The sequence below is a fragment of the Salvelinus alpinus genome, chromosome 24 (genome assembly GCF_045679555.1).
Source record: "Salvelinus alpinus chromosome 24, SLU_Salpinus.1, whole genome shotgun sequence".
NCBI classification, from domain to species: Eukaryota; Metazoa; Chordata; class Actinopteri; order Salmoniformes; family Salmonidae; genus Salvelinus; species Salvelinus alpinus.
This window is the reverse complement of record NC_092109.1, coordinates 8,075,673-8,096,567: the sequence shown is the minus strand read 5'-3', so window position 1 is coordinate 8,096,567 and position 20,895 is coordinate 8,075,673. Positions and strand designations below refer to the sequence as shown.

Here is a 20,895-nt window from a genome sequence, read left to right as displayed (position 1 = left end):
ATTTCTTCAGCCTCCTGAGGTTGAAGAGGCACTGTTGCGCCTTCTTCACCACACTGTCTGTGTGGGTGGACCATTTCAGATTGTCAGTGATGTGTACGCCGAGGAACTTGAAGCTTTCCACCTTCTCCACTGTGGTCCCATCGAGGTGGATAGAGGCATGCTCCCTCTGCTGTTTCCTGAAGTCCATGATCAGCTCCTTCGTTTTGTTGAGGGAGAGGTAATTTTCCTGGCACCACTCCGCCAGGGCCCTCACCTTCTAACTGTAGGCTGTCTCGTTATTGTTCAGTAATCAGGTCTGCTACTGTTGTGTCGTCTGCAAACTTGATGATTGAGTTGGAGGCGTGCATGGCCACAGAGTCATGGGTGAACAGGGAGTACAGGAGAGGGCTGAGCACACACCCTTGTGGGGCCCCTGTGTTGAGGAACAGCGAAGTGGAGGTGTTGTTTCCTACCTTTACCACCTGGGGGCGGCCAGTCAGGAAGTCCAGAACCCTGTTGCACTGGGCGGAGTTCAGAACTAGAGTCCTAATGATGAGCTTGGAGGGTACTATAGTGTTGAAGGCTGAGCTATAGTCAATGAACAGCATTCTCACGTAGGTATTCCTCTTGTGGGAATGGGCAGATGGGAGGGAGCAGTGTTCAGGGCAATGGCGATTGCATCGTCTGTGGATCTATTGGGGCGGTATGCAAATTGAAGTGGGTCTAGGGTGTCAGGTAAGATAGAGGTGATATGAACCTTAACTAGTCTCTCAAAGCACTCCATGATGACAGAAGTAAGTGCTATGGAGCGATAGTCATTTAGTTCAGTTACCTTTGCTTTCTTGGGTACAGGAACAATGGTGGACATCTTAAAGCAAGTGGAGACAGCAGACTGGGATAGGAAGAGATTGAATATGTCCGTAAATACTCCAGCCAACTGCTCTGAGGACGCAGTTAGGGATGCCGTCTGGGCCGGCAGCCTTGTGAGGGTTAACACGCCTAAATGTCTTACTCAAGTCAGCCACGGAGAATGAGAACCCACAGTCCTTGGTAGCGAGCCGTGTCGGTAACACTGTCTTATCCTCAAAGCAGGCGAAGAAGGTGTTTAGCTTGTCCGGAAGCAAGACGTTGGTGTCCGCAACGTGGCTGGTTTTCCCTCTGTAGTCCGTGATTGTCTGTAGACCCTGCCACATACGTCTGAACTGTTGAATTGTGACTCCACTTTGTCTCTGTATTGACATTTTGCCTATTTTATTGCCTTACAGAGGGAATAACTACGCTGTTTGTATTCAACCATATTCCCAGTCACCTTGCCATGGCTAAATGCGATGGTTTGCACTTTCAGTTTTGCGCGAATGCTGCCATCTATCCCTGGTTTCTGGTTTGGGTAAGTTTTAATAGTCACAGTGGGAACAACATCCCCTATACACTTCCCAATGAACTCAGTCACTGTGTCCGTGTATTTGTCAATGTTATTCTCAGAGGCTACCAAGAACATATCCCAGTTCGCATTATCTAAACAATCTTGAAGCATGGATTCCGATTGGTCAGACCAGAGTTGAATAGAACTTAGCATCGGTACTTCCTCTTTGAGTTTCTGGCAATAGGAAGGGAGGAGAAAAATGGAGTCGTGATCTGATTTGCCAAAGGGAGGGTGGGGGAGGGCCTTGTAGTCATTTATAATGGGGGAGTAGCAGGGATCGAGTGTTTTACCAGAACAAGTACTACAGTCAATGTGTTGATAGAACGTTTTCCGCAAATTTGCTTTGTTAAAATCCCTAGCTACAGTAAATGCGGCCTCAGGATATGTGGTTTCTAGTTTGCATAAAGTCCAGTGTAGTTCATTGAGGGCCGTCGTGGTATTGGCTTGAGGAGGAATATACACGGCTTTGACTATAACTGAAGAGAATTCTCTTGGGAGGTAACATTTGATTGTGAGGTATTCTAGGTTGGGTGAACAAGGTCGGGTGAACAAAAGGACTTTAGTTTCTGTATGTTTTCACAATCACACCATGAGTTGTTAATCATGAAACATACACCACGCCCTTCTTCTTCCCAGAGAGTTCTTTATTCCTGTCTGCACAATGTACTGAGAACCCAGCTGGCTGTATGTATGGATGGGGACAGTATATCCCGAGAGAGCCATGATTCTGTGAAACAGAGTATTTTACAGTCCCTGATGTCTCTCTGGAAGGAGATCCTCGCCTTGAGCTCATCTACTTTAATGTCCAGAGACTGAACATTAGCGAGTAATATACTCGGAAGCGGTGGATGGCGTGCACGGACTAGAAGGCCACTCCGAATACATCTTCTACACTGACCGCGTCTTGGAGCAGCCTCTATGATAAGTTAAATTGCCCTGGGGGGTATGAACAAAGGATCCAATTCGGGAAAATCGTATTCCTGGTTGTAATGCTGGTGATTTACCGTCACTATGATATCCCCCAAAAAATTCTGGCTGTATGTAATAACACAAAAAAAAATTCTGGGCTAATTACGCAAGAAATAACACACTAGCTTAGGAGCTAGAAGCATAGTTGCCATGTCTGTCGGTGCCATCTTGCTATATTTACCACTCAGACTATTTGCATTGACCCCCCCCCCCCCCCGTTTTTACACTGCTGCTACTCGCTGTTTAATATCTATCACTTTACCTCTACCTACATGTACAAATGACCTTGACTAACCTGTACCCCTGCACATTGACTCTGTAACGGTACCCCCTGTATATAGCCTCATTATTGTTATTAGTTTATTTAGTAAATGTTATCTTAACTCTATTTTCTTAAAACTACATTGTTAGTTAAGGGCTTGTAATTAAGCATTTCATGGTAAGGTCTCCTGCAGACTCCTTCGGTTCTGTCCACCAGTGTCACCATCGTGGAGAACGACCTTATCCAGTCTGGTGCAAGTGTAGCACATGGGGATGAGTGAAACTTACTCCTCAGCCTGAAGGGTCCCCACTTGTGCCAGTGAATAGCTAAAGTGGCTTCCAAGAAAGCTGACACATCCAGATGGTTGAGAGCCTCACAGCTGAAGTCATCCACTGAGGACACTCACTCACTGCTGAAGGCACATGCAATGATGCTTCTGTTTCTCCTAATCTCTTTTCTTCCATTCTTCCTCTCATTCCAACCCTTAAACCCCCACCCACTCCCCCACCTCCAATATCAACCCTACATATCCATTTTTTTCTTCGGTAAACTTTTTTGCATTTAATTTGAACATGTTTTGAATCTTAATTGGAACCACAATACATTTCTAATGAGGGTCACTTTCATAGTCACTTTACAGATATAGGTTGATCATCAAATGTCATAGAATTAAAATCAAATCAAATTTTATTGGTCATATACACATATTTAGCAGATGGCATTGTGGATGTAGAGAAATGCTTGTAGGAGCTAGAAGCAGAACTGCTATATCTGTCGGCGCCATCTTTCAACCACAAATGCAGGGGTTTAGCTGTTCAACTTCAGTACTTGTCAATGAATCACTGATTGACTTTGAACTCAGAAGACAGCAGGGGCAAAGATGGATGCTCTGGAACATGTTAATGTGGGAATATTGAACAACGACATTCTGTTACAATGTAACTACAATCAGCTGTCAGCACATGTTCCTGATAATTACACATGATCTGACAAGAGGAAGACTGACCCACACAGATAGCTAGAGACTTTTCAAAATAGTTGTGCTGTTCCTTTCGTGCACCCACAAATTACTTCAAAAATATCTGTACTGTCCCTTTAAATGTTGTGGTTAAACAAACAGGAGCTTCCGGGTTCAATAGAAAGCAGCGGTAATCGCGTTTTGTGAGTGTTGAACACTCAATATATCCAGCCACATATTAAATCAAAAGCATTCGATGAAGAATGAATAACAGTTATCGGGGTTAACGGTTAAACGTTAGCTATATGCTAGCCAGTTACTAGCTAGCTAACATTCAGACATTAGCTTGCTAGCTAGCTATAGTAACTCACTTTCCACGCTAGCCAATTCAATGTGAACAAAACTGCCTGTTTGACATTACAAACTTAAGGTTAGAAATCTCAAGTGTCTTGTCAGCGGTAGCGAGCTATTTGCACGCAGAGAGGTTTCACAATTCTACAGTAACGTTACAGGTAATTGACTCATTTCTGTAAAGGGTGGCTTCGTTCGGCTGGAAAAGGAAAGTGGGCGAGCGGGTGTCCAAGGCAGCGGTGCAGCAGTTTGAAGCCGCAGTGGAGAAGCCGGAGGAAGATGGAGTAGGCAAAGAGGACGAGGTGGACTGGCTTTATGCAATCAAGCGGCGCCGGGAGGTCCTGCTGGAGGACTGCGCTGCAAAAAGCAAGAGACTAAAGGAGGAAGGGGTGGTGCTGGCACAAGAGGGCAGGTGAGAGTGACAGCCTTGTTCATGGTCCTGATGTTCTTACTTTTTGGCAGGAGTGCAAACTCAGGCTAGGTAGCTATAAGAGCAAACTTTGTGGCAATGTCAAATTGAATACAGTTGTCTGTCACCCGTGGGCTGCATGCCATCCTAACTGTACAACAAAACCTAGGGAGGGACCATATAATAGGACCCAGAGAGGGATGGACAGATTGTGTGTGTCCAGGAAATGTTCTATGTGACCAGGACATTTACTAATCAGTTTTTGTTGTTGTTTCGGGGTATTCCTCAGCATGCAGGCCACACACACAGTCAATCAGACTCCACGGATATCCCCTATGGCTGTGTACCATTTTGGAACCACCACAAAATGCTGCAGAAGTGCCTGTAAGTGACAGACTGGTGCCAGGGCCCGTGGAAAATGGCTCTCTGCCTTCAAGTTAAGTTGTATTGTCACGTGCACAGGTACAGTGAAATGCCTTTCTTGCAAGCTCTTTCCCAACAATGCAGTAATCAATATCTGTAGTACTATTAAAAAAAAGTAGGAACAAAAACACATGAGGAATAGAAATAAGAAATACATGAGAAAGTAAGTAAGCTATATACAGGGTCAGTGCCAATACCATATTTACAATGTGCAAGGATACTGGAGTGGTTGGGCTGTTGTGGTGACCATATTACTGCCACTCCGGCAGCCATTAGTCATGACCACAGTCAAATTCCACATGACTGTTGAGTCACGGTAATCTCCTTTTTATGCGCTCTGGACATGTTGGTAGTACCCAACTCGCTAACGAGCATCAGGACGCTAATAGTCAGTGCTCTATTGTCCCTCTAACCATTCTGACATCATTGCAAATGCAATCTAAAATCGCATCAAACACTTATCAAACCCATATCATGTTTTTAAAACTCAACCATTAGGCTACAATTTTTTACATCACTGTTATCAATTTGAAGAAAGAAGGTCAACAACAGGTTGAAACTGAGTGGAAAATCATAGTCGTTGTGGATGTTGTTATGAAGCCAAACACAACGAAATGGACAGTGCTTTCTAAGGTGGTTGTTAATTCAAAGCATTTAAGACATTGCATGCAGAACACCCATGCACTTATGCATACAGGTCTAAAGAAACATGAAATGATGTTTCATATATGTTTTAATTTGTAAGACAAAGTTTATCATTCACAACTAAATTTGCCAAATAATTCTAAATCTACCATATAGGACCTGTTTCAAATGATCACTTTTGCGCTCAACATAGCCTCTTCATATGCGCACTCGCTCCGGGATGGGGGGGGAAATCCTTTCTATTTTATTCAGCTAAGTTCAATGATATTATTACATAAAAGCATGTAATATAAAATAATGGCATGGGACTTATAAGCACATCTTGTCAGCTAAATGAACTAGCCTACAGGCTATGGCATGGCACAGCCAGATAACATATAGTAGGCTGACTCATAGCCTATTCGGTTCTTCTAAAAATACATTTTCTTCATATCATAATATTTCTTCAGAGCTGCCTAAAATAAATGATTGATTTATTGTGATGGTGTATATAAAATGGATTTAAGTAGAGATGTTCCAAATGTCTTCTATGTGTGGAGGCCAGAAGATGCTTAACATGGTTATGTTAATTAATGGTTCCAGGGTGTGTTCCATTCCTACGATTAGTATTGACAGTTTCCACCGGAAACACTCGCTTCTTCTACATTTTAGTGGCTGCAAAAAGCAGAGACCCCGTAGCATGGGCTCAGTTCTGCCGCCGATGGTTGAAAAAAAATTAAAATAATTGGAATCAACGACTAAGCACTGTCAATGTACTGCTTGAAGCCAATAAGTTTTTTTCCCCCAACCATTGGTGGCAGCACTGAGCCCATTTTACGGGGCCTCTGCTTTTTGTATCCACTAGATCAGGGTTCTCCAACCCTGTTCCTGGAGAGCTACCCTCCTGTAGGTTTTCGCTCCAACCCCAGTTGTAACTAACCTGATTTAGCTTATCAACCAGGTAATTATTAGAGTCAGGTGAGCTTGTTTAGGGTTATTAAAGTGAAAACCTACAGGACTGTAGTTCTTCAGGAACAGGGTTGTAGAGCCCTGCACTAGATGGAGAAGAAGCGATGTAGTAGGCTGTGATGTAGTGATGTACTAGGCTGTCCGCACCATCCTCTGTAGAAGCATGCGATCGAGGGTGGTGCAGTTGACATACCAAGCAGTGATGTAGCCAGTCAAGATGCTCTCAATTGTGCAGCTTCAGAACTTTGAGGGTTTAAGGGCCCATGCCCATAGAGAATGATACAGGCCTCTGGTGGCCTAAAGGACCATAGATATCACCTGAATTAATCTGGTCAGCCTATAGCCCTAATCGGATAGGGTCGGCAAACTCCAAGGTCCTATGATAATACTTATCCCATGCGAATAGTCATCCCTGTGTTTTGAGGGATATTACAGAGTTTCACAGGTGCTGCACCCAGTTTGGGTAAGAACATGGGAACAAATGCTTAAAACAAAGTTCTATGCACTTAGCCTACAGATGAATTATCCGTTATGTCATATCAACTTTCCTCGTGCCATACTTCTCCTTTGAATGATGAAGTGGATGATATTGTGCCAATTAATTGATGAATTTCCAAATCCGTCAGGTAATTAGATGTCTGCATAGGTTACAGTTCATGGTTCTTATTGATATACACTATTATTTTGACTTTCTCCAAACTGAAGGTCATCAGGTCAATATCAGCCTATCCTTAGACATTTGAAATATCTTCACGCCTAGAAGAGCCTCCAGGCTTCTGTCATAACGGTCAATTGTGAATGAGGATATTTTTTTATTACAGGGGCAGTTTGGTAAAACTAATCCCGTCCGAATCGTCCACTGGAAAAACGGACATGCTGGGGTAATAATTGCATAACCAACGTTCTATAGTAATACTGATTACTTCCAGAAGGCCAGCATTGATTATTCCCAGAAGCTGCTGCTCTCTGTTAATTCTGAGTAAAATCCTGTCATGTAAACAGAAGGCAGGGGGCTCAAATTTTACTGAAAAAAATAATAAACGCAACATGCAACAATTAACGATTTTACTGAGTTACAGTTCATATAAGGATATCAATCAATTGAAATGAATTTATTAGGCTCTAATCTATGGATTTCACATGAATGGGCAGGGGCGCAGCCATGGGGAGCCAGGCCCAGCCAATCAGAATGAGTTTTTCCCCACAAAAGTGTTTTATTAGAGACAGAAATACTCCTCAGTTTCATCACCTGTCCGGGTGACTGGTCTTTAGACGATCCCTGGCGCATGTAAGTGCTATAAAAACAAAACAAACAAAATAAGTATGGAGATTTGTGTTGATGCTAGAATTAATCAAGGCCTTTAAACACTTGTTGGACAATAATTGTAAAAATGAAATGCCTTTTATGGTGTCTGATGGAGTTACATAAGTCCAGAAAGTTGCATTTTATGAGAAAAAATATTTATAATTAGGAGGTTGTTCATTTATGGTGTGACAGCTGATACTTTGGTCTATCAAAATATACAGCACCAGTCAAAAGTTTGGACACCTACTCATTCAAGGGTTTTTCTTTATTTTTACTATTTTCTACATTGTAGAATAATAGTGTAGACATCAAAACTATGAAATAACACATTTTGAATCATGTAGTAACCAAAAAAGTGTTAAACAAATCAAATTATATTTTACATTTGAGATTCTTCAAAGTAGCCACCCTTTGCCTTGATGACAGCTTTGCACACTCTTGGCATTCTCTCAACCAGCTTCATGAGGTAGTCAACATACATGCATTTCAACTAACAGGTGTGCCTTATTAAAAGTTAATTTGTGGAATTTCTTTCCTTCTTAATGCATTTGAACCAATCAGTTGTGTTGCGACAAGGTAGGGGTGGTATACAGAAGATAGCCCTATTTGGTAAAAGACCAAGTCCATATTATGACAAGATCAGCTCAAATAAGCAAAGAGAAAGGACAGTCCATTTTATTAATTTTTTAAACATTTATTTCACCTTTATTTAACCAGGTAGGTTCTTATTTACAACTGCGACCTGGCCAAGATAAAGCAAAGCAGTGCGACAAAACAACAGAGTTACACATGGGATAAACAAACGTAGTCAATAACACAATAGAAAAATCTGTATACAGTGTGTGCAAATGAAGTAAGAAGGTAAGGAAATAAATAGGCCATAGTGGCGAAGTAATTACAATTTAGCAATTAACACTGGAGTGATAGATGTGCAGATGAGGATGTGCAAGTAGAAATATGGTGTGCAAAAGAGCAGAAAAACAAATATGGGGATGAGGTAGGTAGTTGGTTGGATGGGCTATTTACAGATGGGCTGTGTACAGCTGCAGCAATCGGTAAGCTGCTCTGACAGCTGATGCTTAAAGTTAGTGAGGGAGATATAAGTCTCCAACTTCAATGATTTTTGCAATTCGTTCCAGTCATTGGCAGCAGAGAACTGGAAGGAAAGGCGGCCAAAGGAGGTGTTGGCTTTGGGGATGACCAGTGAAATATACCTGCTGGAGCGCGGGCTACGGGCGGGTGTTGCTATGGTGACCAGTGAGCTGAGATAAAGCGGAGCTTTAACTAGCAAAGACTTATAGATGTCCTTGGAGCCAGTGGGTTTGGCGATGAATATGTAGCGAGAACCAGCCAACGAGAGCATACAGGTCGCAGTGGTGGGTAGGAAATGGGGCTTTAGTGACAAAATGGATGGCACTGTGATAGACTACATCCAATTTGCTGTGTAGTGTGTTGGGAGGCTATTTTATAAATGACATCGCCAAAGTCAAGGATCGGTAGGATAGTCAGTTTTACGAGGGTATGTTTGGCAGCATGAGTGAAGGAGGCTTTGTTGCGAAATAGGAAGCCGATTCTAGATTTAATTTTGGATTGGAGATGCTTAATATGAGTCTGGAAGGACAGTTTACAGTCTAGCCAGACACCTAGATATTTATAGTTGCCCACATATTCTAAGTCAGAACCGTCCAGAGTAGTGATGCTAGTCGGGCGGGCGGGTGTGGCAGCGATCGATTGAAGAGCATGCATTTCTTTTTAACTAGCATTTAAGAGCAGTTGGAGGCCACAGAAGGAGTGGCTTTAAGACATGGTCAGTCAATCCTGAAAATGTCAAACTTTGAAAGTTTCTTCAAGTGCAGTCGCAAAAACCATCATGCGCTATGATGAAACTGGCTCTCATGAGGACTGCCAGAGTTAACTCTGCTGCAGAGGATACATTGATCTGAGGTTACCAGCCTCAGAAATTGCAGCCCAAATAAATTCTTCACAGAGTTCAAGTAACAGACACATCTCAACATCAACTGTTCAGAGAAGACTGCGTGAATCAGGCCTTCATGGCCGAATTGCTGTAAAGAAACCACTACTAAAGGACACCAATAAGAAGAGACTTGCTTGGGCCAAGAAACACAAGCAATGGACAATAGAGCAGTGGAAATCTGTCCTTTGGTCTGATGAGTTCAAATTTGAGATTTTTGGTTCCAACCACCGTGTCTGTGTGAGACGCAGAGACGAGTGTGAGACGAGTAGGTGAACAGATAATCTCTGCATGTGTGGTTCCCACCGTGAAGCATGTGGGAGGTGGTGTGATGGTGCTTTGCTGGTGACACTGTCTGTGATTTATTTAGAATTCAATGCACACTTAACCAGAATGGCTACCAAAGAATTTTGCAGCGATACACCATCACATCATTTGTTTTTCAACAGGACAATGACCCAACACACCTCCAGACTGTGTAAGGGCTATTTGACCAATAAGGAGAGTGATGGAGTGCTGCATCAGATGACTTGGCCTCCACAATCACCCGACCTCAACCCAATTGAGATGGTTTGGATGAGTAGGACCGCAGAATGAAAGAAATGCATCCAACAAGTGCTCAGCATATGTGGGAACTCCTTCAAGATGGTTGGAAAAGCATTCCAGCTGAAGCTGGTTGAGAGAATGCCAAGAGTGTGCAAAGCTGTCATCAAGGCAGTTGACTACAATAAAATGGTGGAAGCCCTCAGTGTTGCTGCCCATGCTAATCCAGCCTTTAGGATTGCGTTGTCAAATGTGGCCAGAAGAGGGAGCCATTGAATTGGGAAGGCTCTGTATCAGCTAGGCTACTTTGTACTACAGCATTTCCCAAACGTGGGGTCAACCTGATCTGAAAATGGTGTCGCGAGAGAAAAAAATTGCGCTTGGTTCATAGAACCAACTGGTACACAGCTCGAATACCCATGCATACCCCACAAGACATGCCACATGAGGTCTCTTCACAGTCCGCAAGTCCAGAACAGACTATGGGAGGCACACAGCACTACATGGAACTCTATTCCACATCAAGTAACTGACGCAAGCAGTAAAATTAGATTAAAAAAAATATTTAAAAAACACCTTATGGAACAGCGGGGACTGTGAAGCAACACAAACATTGGCACACACACACACGATAACATACGCACTATACATACACATGGATTTAGTACTGTAGATATGTGGTGGAGTAGGAGCCTGAGGGCACACAGTGTGTTGTGAAATCTGTGAATGTATTGTAATGTCTTAAAATTGTATAAACTTTTTAAATACATTTTGCTGGACCCCAGGAAGAGTAGCTGCTGCGTTGGCAGCAGCAAATGGGGATCCAAAATAAATACAAATGTGGCTCTATCTTTAGAACCGTTTAAGCTACACAATATTATGACCCCCATCACTGAAATATAAGACTGTCAGGAACATGTATATGTCTTACGTTTCCCTCTACAAGCCACGTATGACTCATTAGAAACGAGTAAATTGGACTGGGGGAAAAATAACCACCAATGATGATACCTTTCTGATGCATTTCAATGTTTGATCACTTCTAATGAGCGCCGGGGGAGCTGGAGCTAATGGTGTTATGCCTGTCTGCTGTTGACTGCCCAACGTGGAGCAGAAGATTATCAGCCCTGTTTTCTCTGAAATGACTCAAGGGGAATATAATGTTCATCATATATGTAGGCTACAGATGAATCTGAACTGTAAAGAATGATATGAAAAAGTTCCTAGATGAGATAATGAGACGACTCGAGTTTTACTTCCTATTTTTTCCCCAACAGCAGTCTATACTTCCTTTGAAAGACTGTCAAACGTGTGTCAAAAGTACTGTCAGACTGATTTGTAATAGACTCAAGTAAACATTGGAGTAAACTGTTGAAGCAGCAGCTATTCTTCCTGGGGTACACACAAAACCATAGAACATGACAAAATACAGAACACTAATGGACAAGAACAGCGACACAAATTGTAACGAAGAACACTACGAGTAAAGAACAAGATTACAAAAGTCAAGTTGAGGCGAGTTTCCAAAGGTGACACACAACTGTGATATAAAAAAAAAAAAATAAGAATAGAAAATAAATAAATAATTTCTAATCTCAAACATTCAAATGCTTTGTCAAGTAGACACTGATTGCGTGTCTTGTGGGGGATGTCTGGGTTTGTGAGCTGTGTGTTAACTGACGATTCGGTTCTTTCAGCATGTCCATACTTCTTACAAAGACCAGCAGTGATGCACTCACCAATTTCAATGGCTGAGGTGAGCCTTTTGTGTCTGTAATCCATTTGCCCTTTGGGACAGGTGTTTATGAGTGGGATATTAATCCCACCTAGGGACACTCGACCGATTTTACTGTCAATAGCAGCAATGACGTCTTTTCTGACCCCTTGAAGGAAGTCATTTAACGCTAGTAATGCATTATTTGAAACCAGGATGTTAGATAAGGGATAAACCATTAACTATGGCTCTCGAGTGGCACAGCGCTCCAAGGCTCTGCATCACAGTGTTGAGGTCTCACTACAGCCTGGGGTTTGATCTCAGGCCGTGACCAGGAGTCCTATAGGGCGGTGCACAATTGGCCCAGTGTCATCCGGGTTTGGCCAGGGGGCTTTCCTTGGCTCATTGCGCTCTAGCGGCTCCTTGTGGTGGGCCGGCCGCCTGCAAGCTAACCATGGTCGTCAGTTGAACGGTGTTTCCTCCGACACATTGGTGCAGATGGCTTCCTAGTTAAGCAAGCAAGTGTTAAGAAGCAGCGCGGCTTGGAGGGGTCATGCTTCAGAGGACGCACGACTCGACCTTCGCCTCTCCCGAGACCGATGGGGAGTTGCAGCAATGAGACAAGATCGCTATTGGATATAATGAAAATGGGGGATAAAAAAAACTATTTCTGCTCATTACACTGAGTGTACAAAACATTAGGAACGCCATGCCATGATAGAATGACCAGGCCTTATTGATGTCTCCTCTTAAATCCACTTCAATCAGTGTAGATGAAGAGGAGACAGGTTAAATATTTATTTTAAGTCTTGAGACATGGATTGTGTTTTTGTGCCAATCAGAGGGTGAATGGGCAAGACAAAGATTTAAGTGTCTTTGAACGGGAGGTATATGGGAGGTATAGTAGGTACCAGGGGCACCGGTTTGAGTGTGTCAAGAACTGCAAAGCTGCTGGGGTTTTTACGCTCAACAGTTTCCCATGTGTATCAAGAATGGTCCACCACCCAAAGGACATCCAGCCAATTTGACACAACTGTGGGAAGCATTGGAGTCAACATGGGCCATCATCCCATGGAACACTTTCAACACCTTGTAGATGCCATGCCCCAACAAGGGCAAAAGGGGGTGCAACTCAATATTAGGAAACTGTTTGTAATGTTTTGTACACTCAGTGTATTTTATGAGTTTTTGAACGTTATTAGTAGCCTAATCCATAATATTCTGTTTAATATATTTATATTTAAGACTCTTCATATCAACAATCCAGTCCTGCCCAAGGCCCAGCTACTCAGTCATATTCAAACTCTCCAACCCTCCTCTCTCTCTCTCTGTTGTCTTTCATCATAATATTTTTTATCCCTACCAGTAGAATGAATATGATCAATCATTCTTTGTCATTAACCACAAGTGTTTAGCTTGAAGGAGCTGACAGTCATGTGTCCCAAATGGCAACATATTCCCTATATAGTGCACTACTTTTGACCAGGGCCCATAGGGTGCCATCTGGGACGCAAGACACACAGTAATTACCTGCCCGCTATGTCAGCGTGATCGTTTGTTTCTCTGTTCCACATTTGTCCTTAGGTGGGATGTGGCTATTATAAAATGCAGCTTTCCCCAAAGTTGTTTGATTGAATTTTAATAAGATATTGAAAAGATGTTGGTATATGCCATGCTGAGTCAGAGCTATAATCAACCTCCGTGATCTTGTGTACATCTGGTGACGGACAGCGTACATAATTACCCTGTATTGTAGTCCTGCAGCCATGTGTACGTCATGTTTTTGTTCATTACAAATGTTTAATGAGGGGCAATTCTAGGGTAACAGTATTATGCTGAGACTTTTTTCACTTTAAAATGTATGCCAAACAAAGACCATTGATTTCAAAGTTAAGGCCCAATGCAGCCATTTTATATCAATATCGAATCATTTCTGGAATTTTGCTAGGACTGTCTGGAAGTGGTCTGAGTGGGGAGGGGAAAAGTAGCTGTTATTGGCAGATAGGTTTGGAACCCTCTTTATTGGTCTATTAACTAATTTACCGCATGGTGATGTCACCATGGAAATTCGAAACACCTGCCCATGGTCCTGTGTAGATTGTATTTTCAACCAGCAACTATCAGAAAATAACACAGATTTCTTTAGTGTGTTTCATCAGCTGTTGTACAATATGATATGAAACACAGGCAGTGTTTCCCCTAAGATGTTTTTCAGCAGCGGCGGCAAAGTTTGCCAGAGGTTTCAAAGCTAATTCCCTGTAATTGTACACATTTTACCATGGCTTATGCCTTATGCCTTTTTCTGATGCTATCTGAGTGACTCAAACATGATCAATTATCAACAAAATCAATGACATTTTTGGAATTTCAGATTCTGCATGAGTGTCTAGTAGTGATTGATTGTTTGTTCTCAAAGATGATCTTATTGAAAAATGTTGCTCCATTATCTTTTCTACATACTTTATCTGGTTTTAGTCATTTACGTTTACACTGAAAACGTTTTCAGTGGCGTCCACATTTTAGCAGTGGCACAAATGGATATAGGGGAGACAGAGGAAAGAACAGAATTTTGACTGCACTGGTCATTTAACAAACTATACAACTATGCACAATGACTACTTTGAACAATTTTAAATAGTATATCAAAAAATATAAACAACATTTACTGTAAAAACTGTGCAGATGTTAAGTTTGGTAACAGACTTACAGTAAAGTCTCCCTCAGTTGTATTCTGTTACCAAACTTTGTATCTGCACAGTTCTTCCTGTAAATGTGTTTTTGTCAAATCAGCATAATTCTGTTACCATGGAATTACTCGTCATTTTAATTTGTTTTTGATGACATAATAAAGACCAATTTGGCTCACTCAGTCATTACTATCACTAAAATTGAATAGGGGAAAATATTCCTAATAATCAGTTGAATCAATCGAGATGTGTTCAGCTGAAATATAATTATCAAGCTAAAAGTGGGAGTTTCTCGTGGAACAAACTACGCAGTGATGTGAACATGCATCACACACACTCACATAAACACATACATTTAGCTAGATATGGAATATCCTCATGTCATTATCCTTGTACAGTATGTGACCTTTGCAACTGACCTTTCAGCCAATGAATGCCCAAACCCCAGACATTAGATCCTGTTCCTCACCCTACTTTACCAGACGCATGTTGCCAGTGGTGACCAAGTGTAATTAGGTTAGTCAGAGAAGTAACTAGATTCTGCTGAGGAAATTGTCTCTCTGGAACAGTATGGCTGGCCTGGGGTTTTTAGGGCTGGGTGGTGTTCATTAGGGCATGCGTGAAACCATTTTAAAACGTTTTGCAATGGAAATGGGAATTCATGTTTCTCATTGAACCAGTAAGTCCATATAGTCCTTCTCTGTTTTTTCTCACTTTTCTTCTGTTTGGTGCCTAATGAACAGAACCCTGCATCCTGCCGGTTGGGGAAGGGATGTCGTTTGCGGTGTTTCCCTCCTGTAACCACATTGACCCTGATGTCAGCCTGCTTTACTGAGGGTTAGATCCCCCTGAGGCCTTTTCAAGTTTGTTATCTGGATAGACCAGTCAGATTACTGAGGGTTAGATACCCCTGATGTAATAAAGCATCTTCCCGTTATCAGTTTTTTGGGAACCTACTCTGAAAATACAGTTTGCCAAGCTACCAGTTACTTCACACTGGAAAAAGTTAAGCTACACTAAAGCTCCCCTTAAGAAAAACATAGTGTACTTAACTAAAGTTACTTTGAAAAAGTAGTTCACCGCATCCAAACTACTTTTGATAAATTATCATACGTACAGTCGTGGCCAAAAGTTGAGAATGACACAAATATGAATTTTCACAAAGTCTGCTGCCTCAGTGTCTTTAGATATTTTTGTCAGATGTTACTATGGAATAGTGAAGTATAATTACAAGCATTTCATAAGTGTCAAAGGCTTTTATTGACAATTACATGAAGTTGATGCAAAGAGTCAATATTTGCAGCGTTGACCCGTCTTTTTCAAGACCTCTGCAATCCACCCTGGCATGCTGTCAATTACCTTCTGGGCCACATCCTGACTGATGGCCGCCCATTCTTGCATAATCAATGCTTGGAGTTTGTCAGAATTTGTGGGTTTTTGTTTGTCCACCCGCCTCTTGAGGATTGACCACAAGTTCTCAATGGGATTAAGGTCTGGGGAGTTTCCTGGCAATGGACCCAAAATATCAATGTTTTGTTCCCTGAGCCACTTAGTTATCACTTTTGCCTTATGGCAAGGTGCTCCATTATGCTGGAAAAGGCATTGTTCGTCACCAAACTGTTCCTGGATGGTTGGCTCTCGGAGGATGTGTTGGTACCATTCTTTATTCATGGCTGTGTTCTTAGGAAAAATTGTGAGTGAGCCCACTCCCTTGGCTGAGAAGCAACCCCCACACATGAATGGTCTCGGGATGCTTTACTTTTGGCATGACACAGGACTGATGGTAGCACTCACATTGTCTTCTCCGGACAAGCTTTTTTCCGGGTTCCCCAAACAATCGGAAAGGGGATTCATCAGAGAAAATGACTACCCCAGTCCTCAGCAGTCCAATCCCTGTAACTTTTGCAGAATATCAGTCTGTCCCTGATGTTTTTCCTGGAGAGAAGTGGCTTATTTGCTGCCCTTCTTGACACCAGGCTATCCTCCAAAAGTCTTTGCCTCACTGTGCGTGCAGATGCACTCACACCTGCCTACACCTGCCTGAAGAACAATGATTCCAAGCACCACCCTCCTTTTGAAGCTTCCAGTCTGTTATTCGAACTCAATCAGTATGACAGAGTGATCTCCAGCCTTGTCCTCGTCAACACACACCTGTGTTATCGAGAGAATCACTGACATAATGTCAGCTGGTCCTTTTGTGGCAGGGCTGAAATGCAGTGGAAATGTTTTTGGGGAATTCAGTTCATTTGCATGGCAAAGAGGAACTTTGCAATTAATTGCAATTCATCTGATCACTCTTCATAACATTCTGGAGTATATGCAAATTGCCATCATACAAACTGAGGCAGCAGAAAATTAATATTTGTGTCATTCTCAAAACTTTTGGCCATGACTGTACATCTGAAATGTCATAGACTGCAAATTGCAATGACAGATCACTCTGGAATAATTTGTTAATAGAATGTGTAATTTAGCCTATTAAACACAAACAATGTTTAAAGAGAAAATTAGGCAGATCTGATGCCGAAAAATAAATTGCCTACTCAACCCATATTTTATTTTCATAAAAATAGTGTAGTTCCAGTAGTCATCTACACCACTACATGGCAACAAGTAATTAACTACTGAAAAACACTACAAAGATTAGAATTTAGTTAAACTACCAACAAGCTGCTGCAAAATGTAGTTAAATTACTAAGTGAAATACATGTAGTTCATTACTCTCCAACACCCTTTATTAGCTAGCTACTTGTTTTGTAGGCCTTTTTACAGTTTATCTGGCTAAACTTGGCAAGGAGGGTTTTATTTCTGTCACTTGTTCTTAGTTATTTTAGTTTTTATTGACGCCAGACAGTGTTTTGTGAGGTTATTCGGCTATTATAATCTGTTGGTCTGTCATTACCATATGGGGTGCGTGGGTGGGGGGGACATCTCGGTGCGTCAGCCAGAAGAAAATTTATACGATTAAAATCCTACATACTTATCCTATGGGCTCAACTTCCTCTTTCACATCTAAATTTCTCACTCACACTCGTGTACATCATGTAATCGTGTACATCATGTTCTAACTTTCCAGTTACATTTTTGCAAAGAACACCCACTAACATCACGGGTTTGTGTTGTTGTTTCCTTGATGCATACAACTGTAATTATCTGCGGCAAAGGTTTTAACACCTCTCTTCACACTTGTGCCTCCCTCTTTTGATCTTGAACAATAGTGTCCTATTTTTCACTTCACGAGAGGTTTGAGCAAGCTGGGGTCCTGACACTTATTGATCTCAAGTGTATGGTGGTTGACTTCAGTGTGAACTGCTAAATACTCATCGACAGCCTCCGATGGCTCATTTGACCCCATCCTCTCCACTGCATGTCTCCCACACCGTTGTTGTAAATGAGAATGTGTTCCCTTATCAACTCACCTGGGAAAATAAAGAAAGATGGCCTAGATAATCAAATTAAAGTAGAAGGATTTACTTCCGGCTTCATGCAATGTCACCAGTGCAACTAGAGGCGACACAGCTCTAGATCACTTTTACTCCACACACAGAAACACATTCAAGGCCCTCCCTTTGGCAAATCAGATCATAATTTAGCATTAACCAAACTCTGTCCTCTGGACCCCAAGGGGTGCGTATTTTGGTTTTTGCCTTGACGCCACACAGCTGATTCAAATGATCAAAGCTTGATGATTAGTTGATTATTTGAATCAGCTGTGTAGTGCGAAGGCAAAAACCAAAACGTGCACCCCTTCTGGTCCCGAGGACCGAGTTTGGGAAACCCTGATATAATTCTATCCTTCTGCTTAAATGCAAGAACTCAAACAGGAAGTACCAGTGTTGCACTCAACACGGAAGTGGTACGATGAAGCGGATGCTAAGCTACAGGACTGTTTCACTAGTACAGACTGGAATATGTTCTGGGATTCATGGAGTTTACCACATCAGTCACTGGCTTCACTGATAAGTGCATCGACGACGTTGGATCCATAGTAACCGTACTAACCAGAAGTCATGGATTACAGGCAACATCCGCACTGAGCTAAAGGCTAGAGCTGCCGCTTTCAAGGAGTGGGCTCTGATGCTCGATGAATGTGGCAAGGCTTGCGAACTATCACAGATTACAAAGGGAAACCCAGCCGTGAGATGCCCAGTGATGCGAGCGTACCAGACAAACTAAATAAATGCCTTCTATGCTCACTTTGAGGCAAGCAACACTGAACCGAGCACGTGCTTTTCTGGACAACTGTGTGGATCTCGCTGTCCGTAGCCGATGTGCGAAAATCCTTTAAACAGGTTTACATTTGCAAGGCTGCGGGGACAAGACTGAATACCAGGACGTGTACTCGGAGCATGTGCTGACCAGCTGGCAAGTGTCTTAACTGACATTTTCAACCTATTCCTGCCAGGACAACAACCTCGCCCTCAACGTCAGCAAGACAAAGGAGCTGATCATGGACTACAGGAAACGGAGGGGCGAGCATGCCCCCATCCACATCGATGGGGCTGTAGTGGAGCGGGTCGGGAGCTTCCAGTTCCTCTGTGTCCATATCACTAAGGAATAAACATGGTCCACACATATCCACACTGTTGTGAAGAGGGCTTCTTCCCCCTCAGAAGGCTGAAAAGATTTGGCATGGGCTCTCAGATACTCAAAGTTTGACAGCTGCACCATTGAGAGCATCTTGACTGGCTGCATCACCCCTTGGTACGGCAACTGAGTTGTGCGTACGGCCCAGTACATCACTGGGTCTAAGCTCCCTACCATCCAGAACCTCTATACCCAGGCAGTGTCAAAGGAAGGCCCAAAAATTGTCAGACTCCAGACATCCGAGCAATAGACTGTTCTCTCTGCTGCCGCATAGCAAGTGGTACCAGTGCACCAAGTTTGGAACCAACAGGAGCCTGAACAGCTTCTACCCCCAAGCCATAAGACTGCTAAACAAGACTGCTAAATAGCTAATCAAATGGCTACCTGCATTGACCCTTTTTTTGTACAAACTTTCTTGCACTGACTCTATGCACACACACACTGGACTCTACCCACACGCTCACACATACTGACACCCCAACACACACCCACACACATGTATACTGACACCACACACATTCACACTCACCACATACACTGCTGCTATTGCTCAGTCTTATCTATTCTGTTGCCTAGTCACTTTACCCCTACCTATATATACATAGCTAACTCAATTACCACATGCTAATTGCATCATTATTGCATCGGGTCAAATATGACATTTCCACAAACTGGCCTAGTTTGATTAGCTTATTGCTTTCTTTTCTACAGATGATGAAACAAGTTGGTGATCTAAGGTAGTTGGATAGCAGGTCAATGTCCGTGTTTGTCATTCTAGTCCATAACCTGAATGACTCAGGGCAGTCGTATGGTTAAAGATGTTAGATAATGCTTTGTGTTTTTTTTGTGGATGCATGCTTATGGTATTAGTGGAACAGCATTTTAGCAACATTAAATCTTATTAGAATTATCTTCATATACACCCCCAGTGCGAGGACATAGATATGGTCATTTTTATACATTCTTAGAACGTTTGGGATTTACGTATAGTGAAGCATTTGTGAAAATAATATAGTAATATAGAGTGGGGAAAAAGGCTACGTGTTTGACAATTATTAGACACTGCAGTAAATAAAACCCAATAAAAACATCGGCCTCATCCAGGACCGGAGTCTACGGAGACCGGTGTGCCAAAGCCAATCAGAGCTTCAGTAGGCCTTTATGCAAATAAGCCATTTGCCACACGGGCTTGCCATCATTCACTTTGAACTGGACAGTGTGATTACAGTTTACAGGCACTAGCAAGTTCATCGCGACTTTCGATCATTAGAACACATTTGCTAAAAGCCACCTGAATGGATTTCGGCAAATATGTAAATACCATGGGAGTCCTCTTACATTTGGGAACTTTACAGTCCTATTGATCAAACGATGAAAAAGTAGGCTATCTTATGCACATCAACAACAAGATAAATAACTAATGCTAGCCAGAGCAAGATGAGCTAAAATCTAATGAAGCAACGTCAGATAAACCCTCTTTTTCAGCTAGTTGGCCGTCAAAATTGCACTGGTAAACAATGGGGAATTGTAGCTTGTCCCAATCAACACCCAAGTTAACTGGCTAAAGATGGCTAGCTAGCTACTTCCAGACACAAATGAGAGAACACCTCACTCTGACCATTTTATTTGCCCTTGCAGAGCTGGTTAGGCATGTTATCTAGAGCGTTCGTGACTAACTTACTGTTATCGCCTACGTTTACTGACACTGGTCATATGCAA

The 20,895-nt window shown here is 42.4% G+C and overlaps 1 protein-coding gene across 1 annotated transcript in view; it reads left to right on the top strand.

Moving 5' to 3' along the window:
* The first annotated feature begins 3,732 nt into the window (after positions 1-3,732).
* LOC139551685 (tetratricopeptide repeat protein 33-like) overlaps positions 3,733-20,895 on the top strand; it is a 60,037-nt gene continuing 42,874 nt past the window's right edge. The window contains exons 1-2 of the mRNA XM_071362959.1: positions 3,733-3,794; positions 4,127-4,354. Of these exons, the coding sequence (XP_071219060.1) occupies positions 3,733-3,794; positions 4,127-4,354 (290 nt within the window). The remainder of the gene's footprint in view (positions 3,795-4,126; positions 4,355-20,895) is intronic.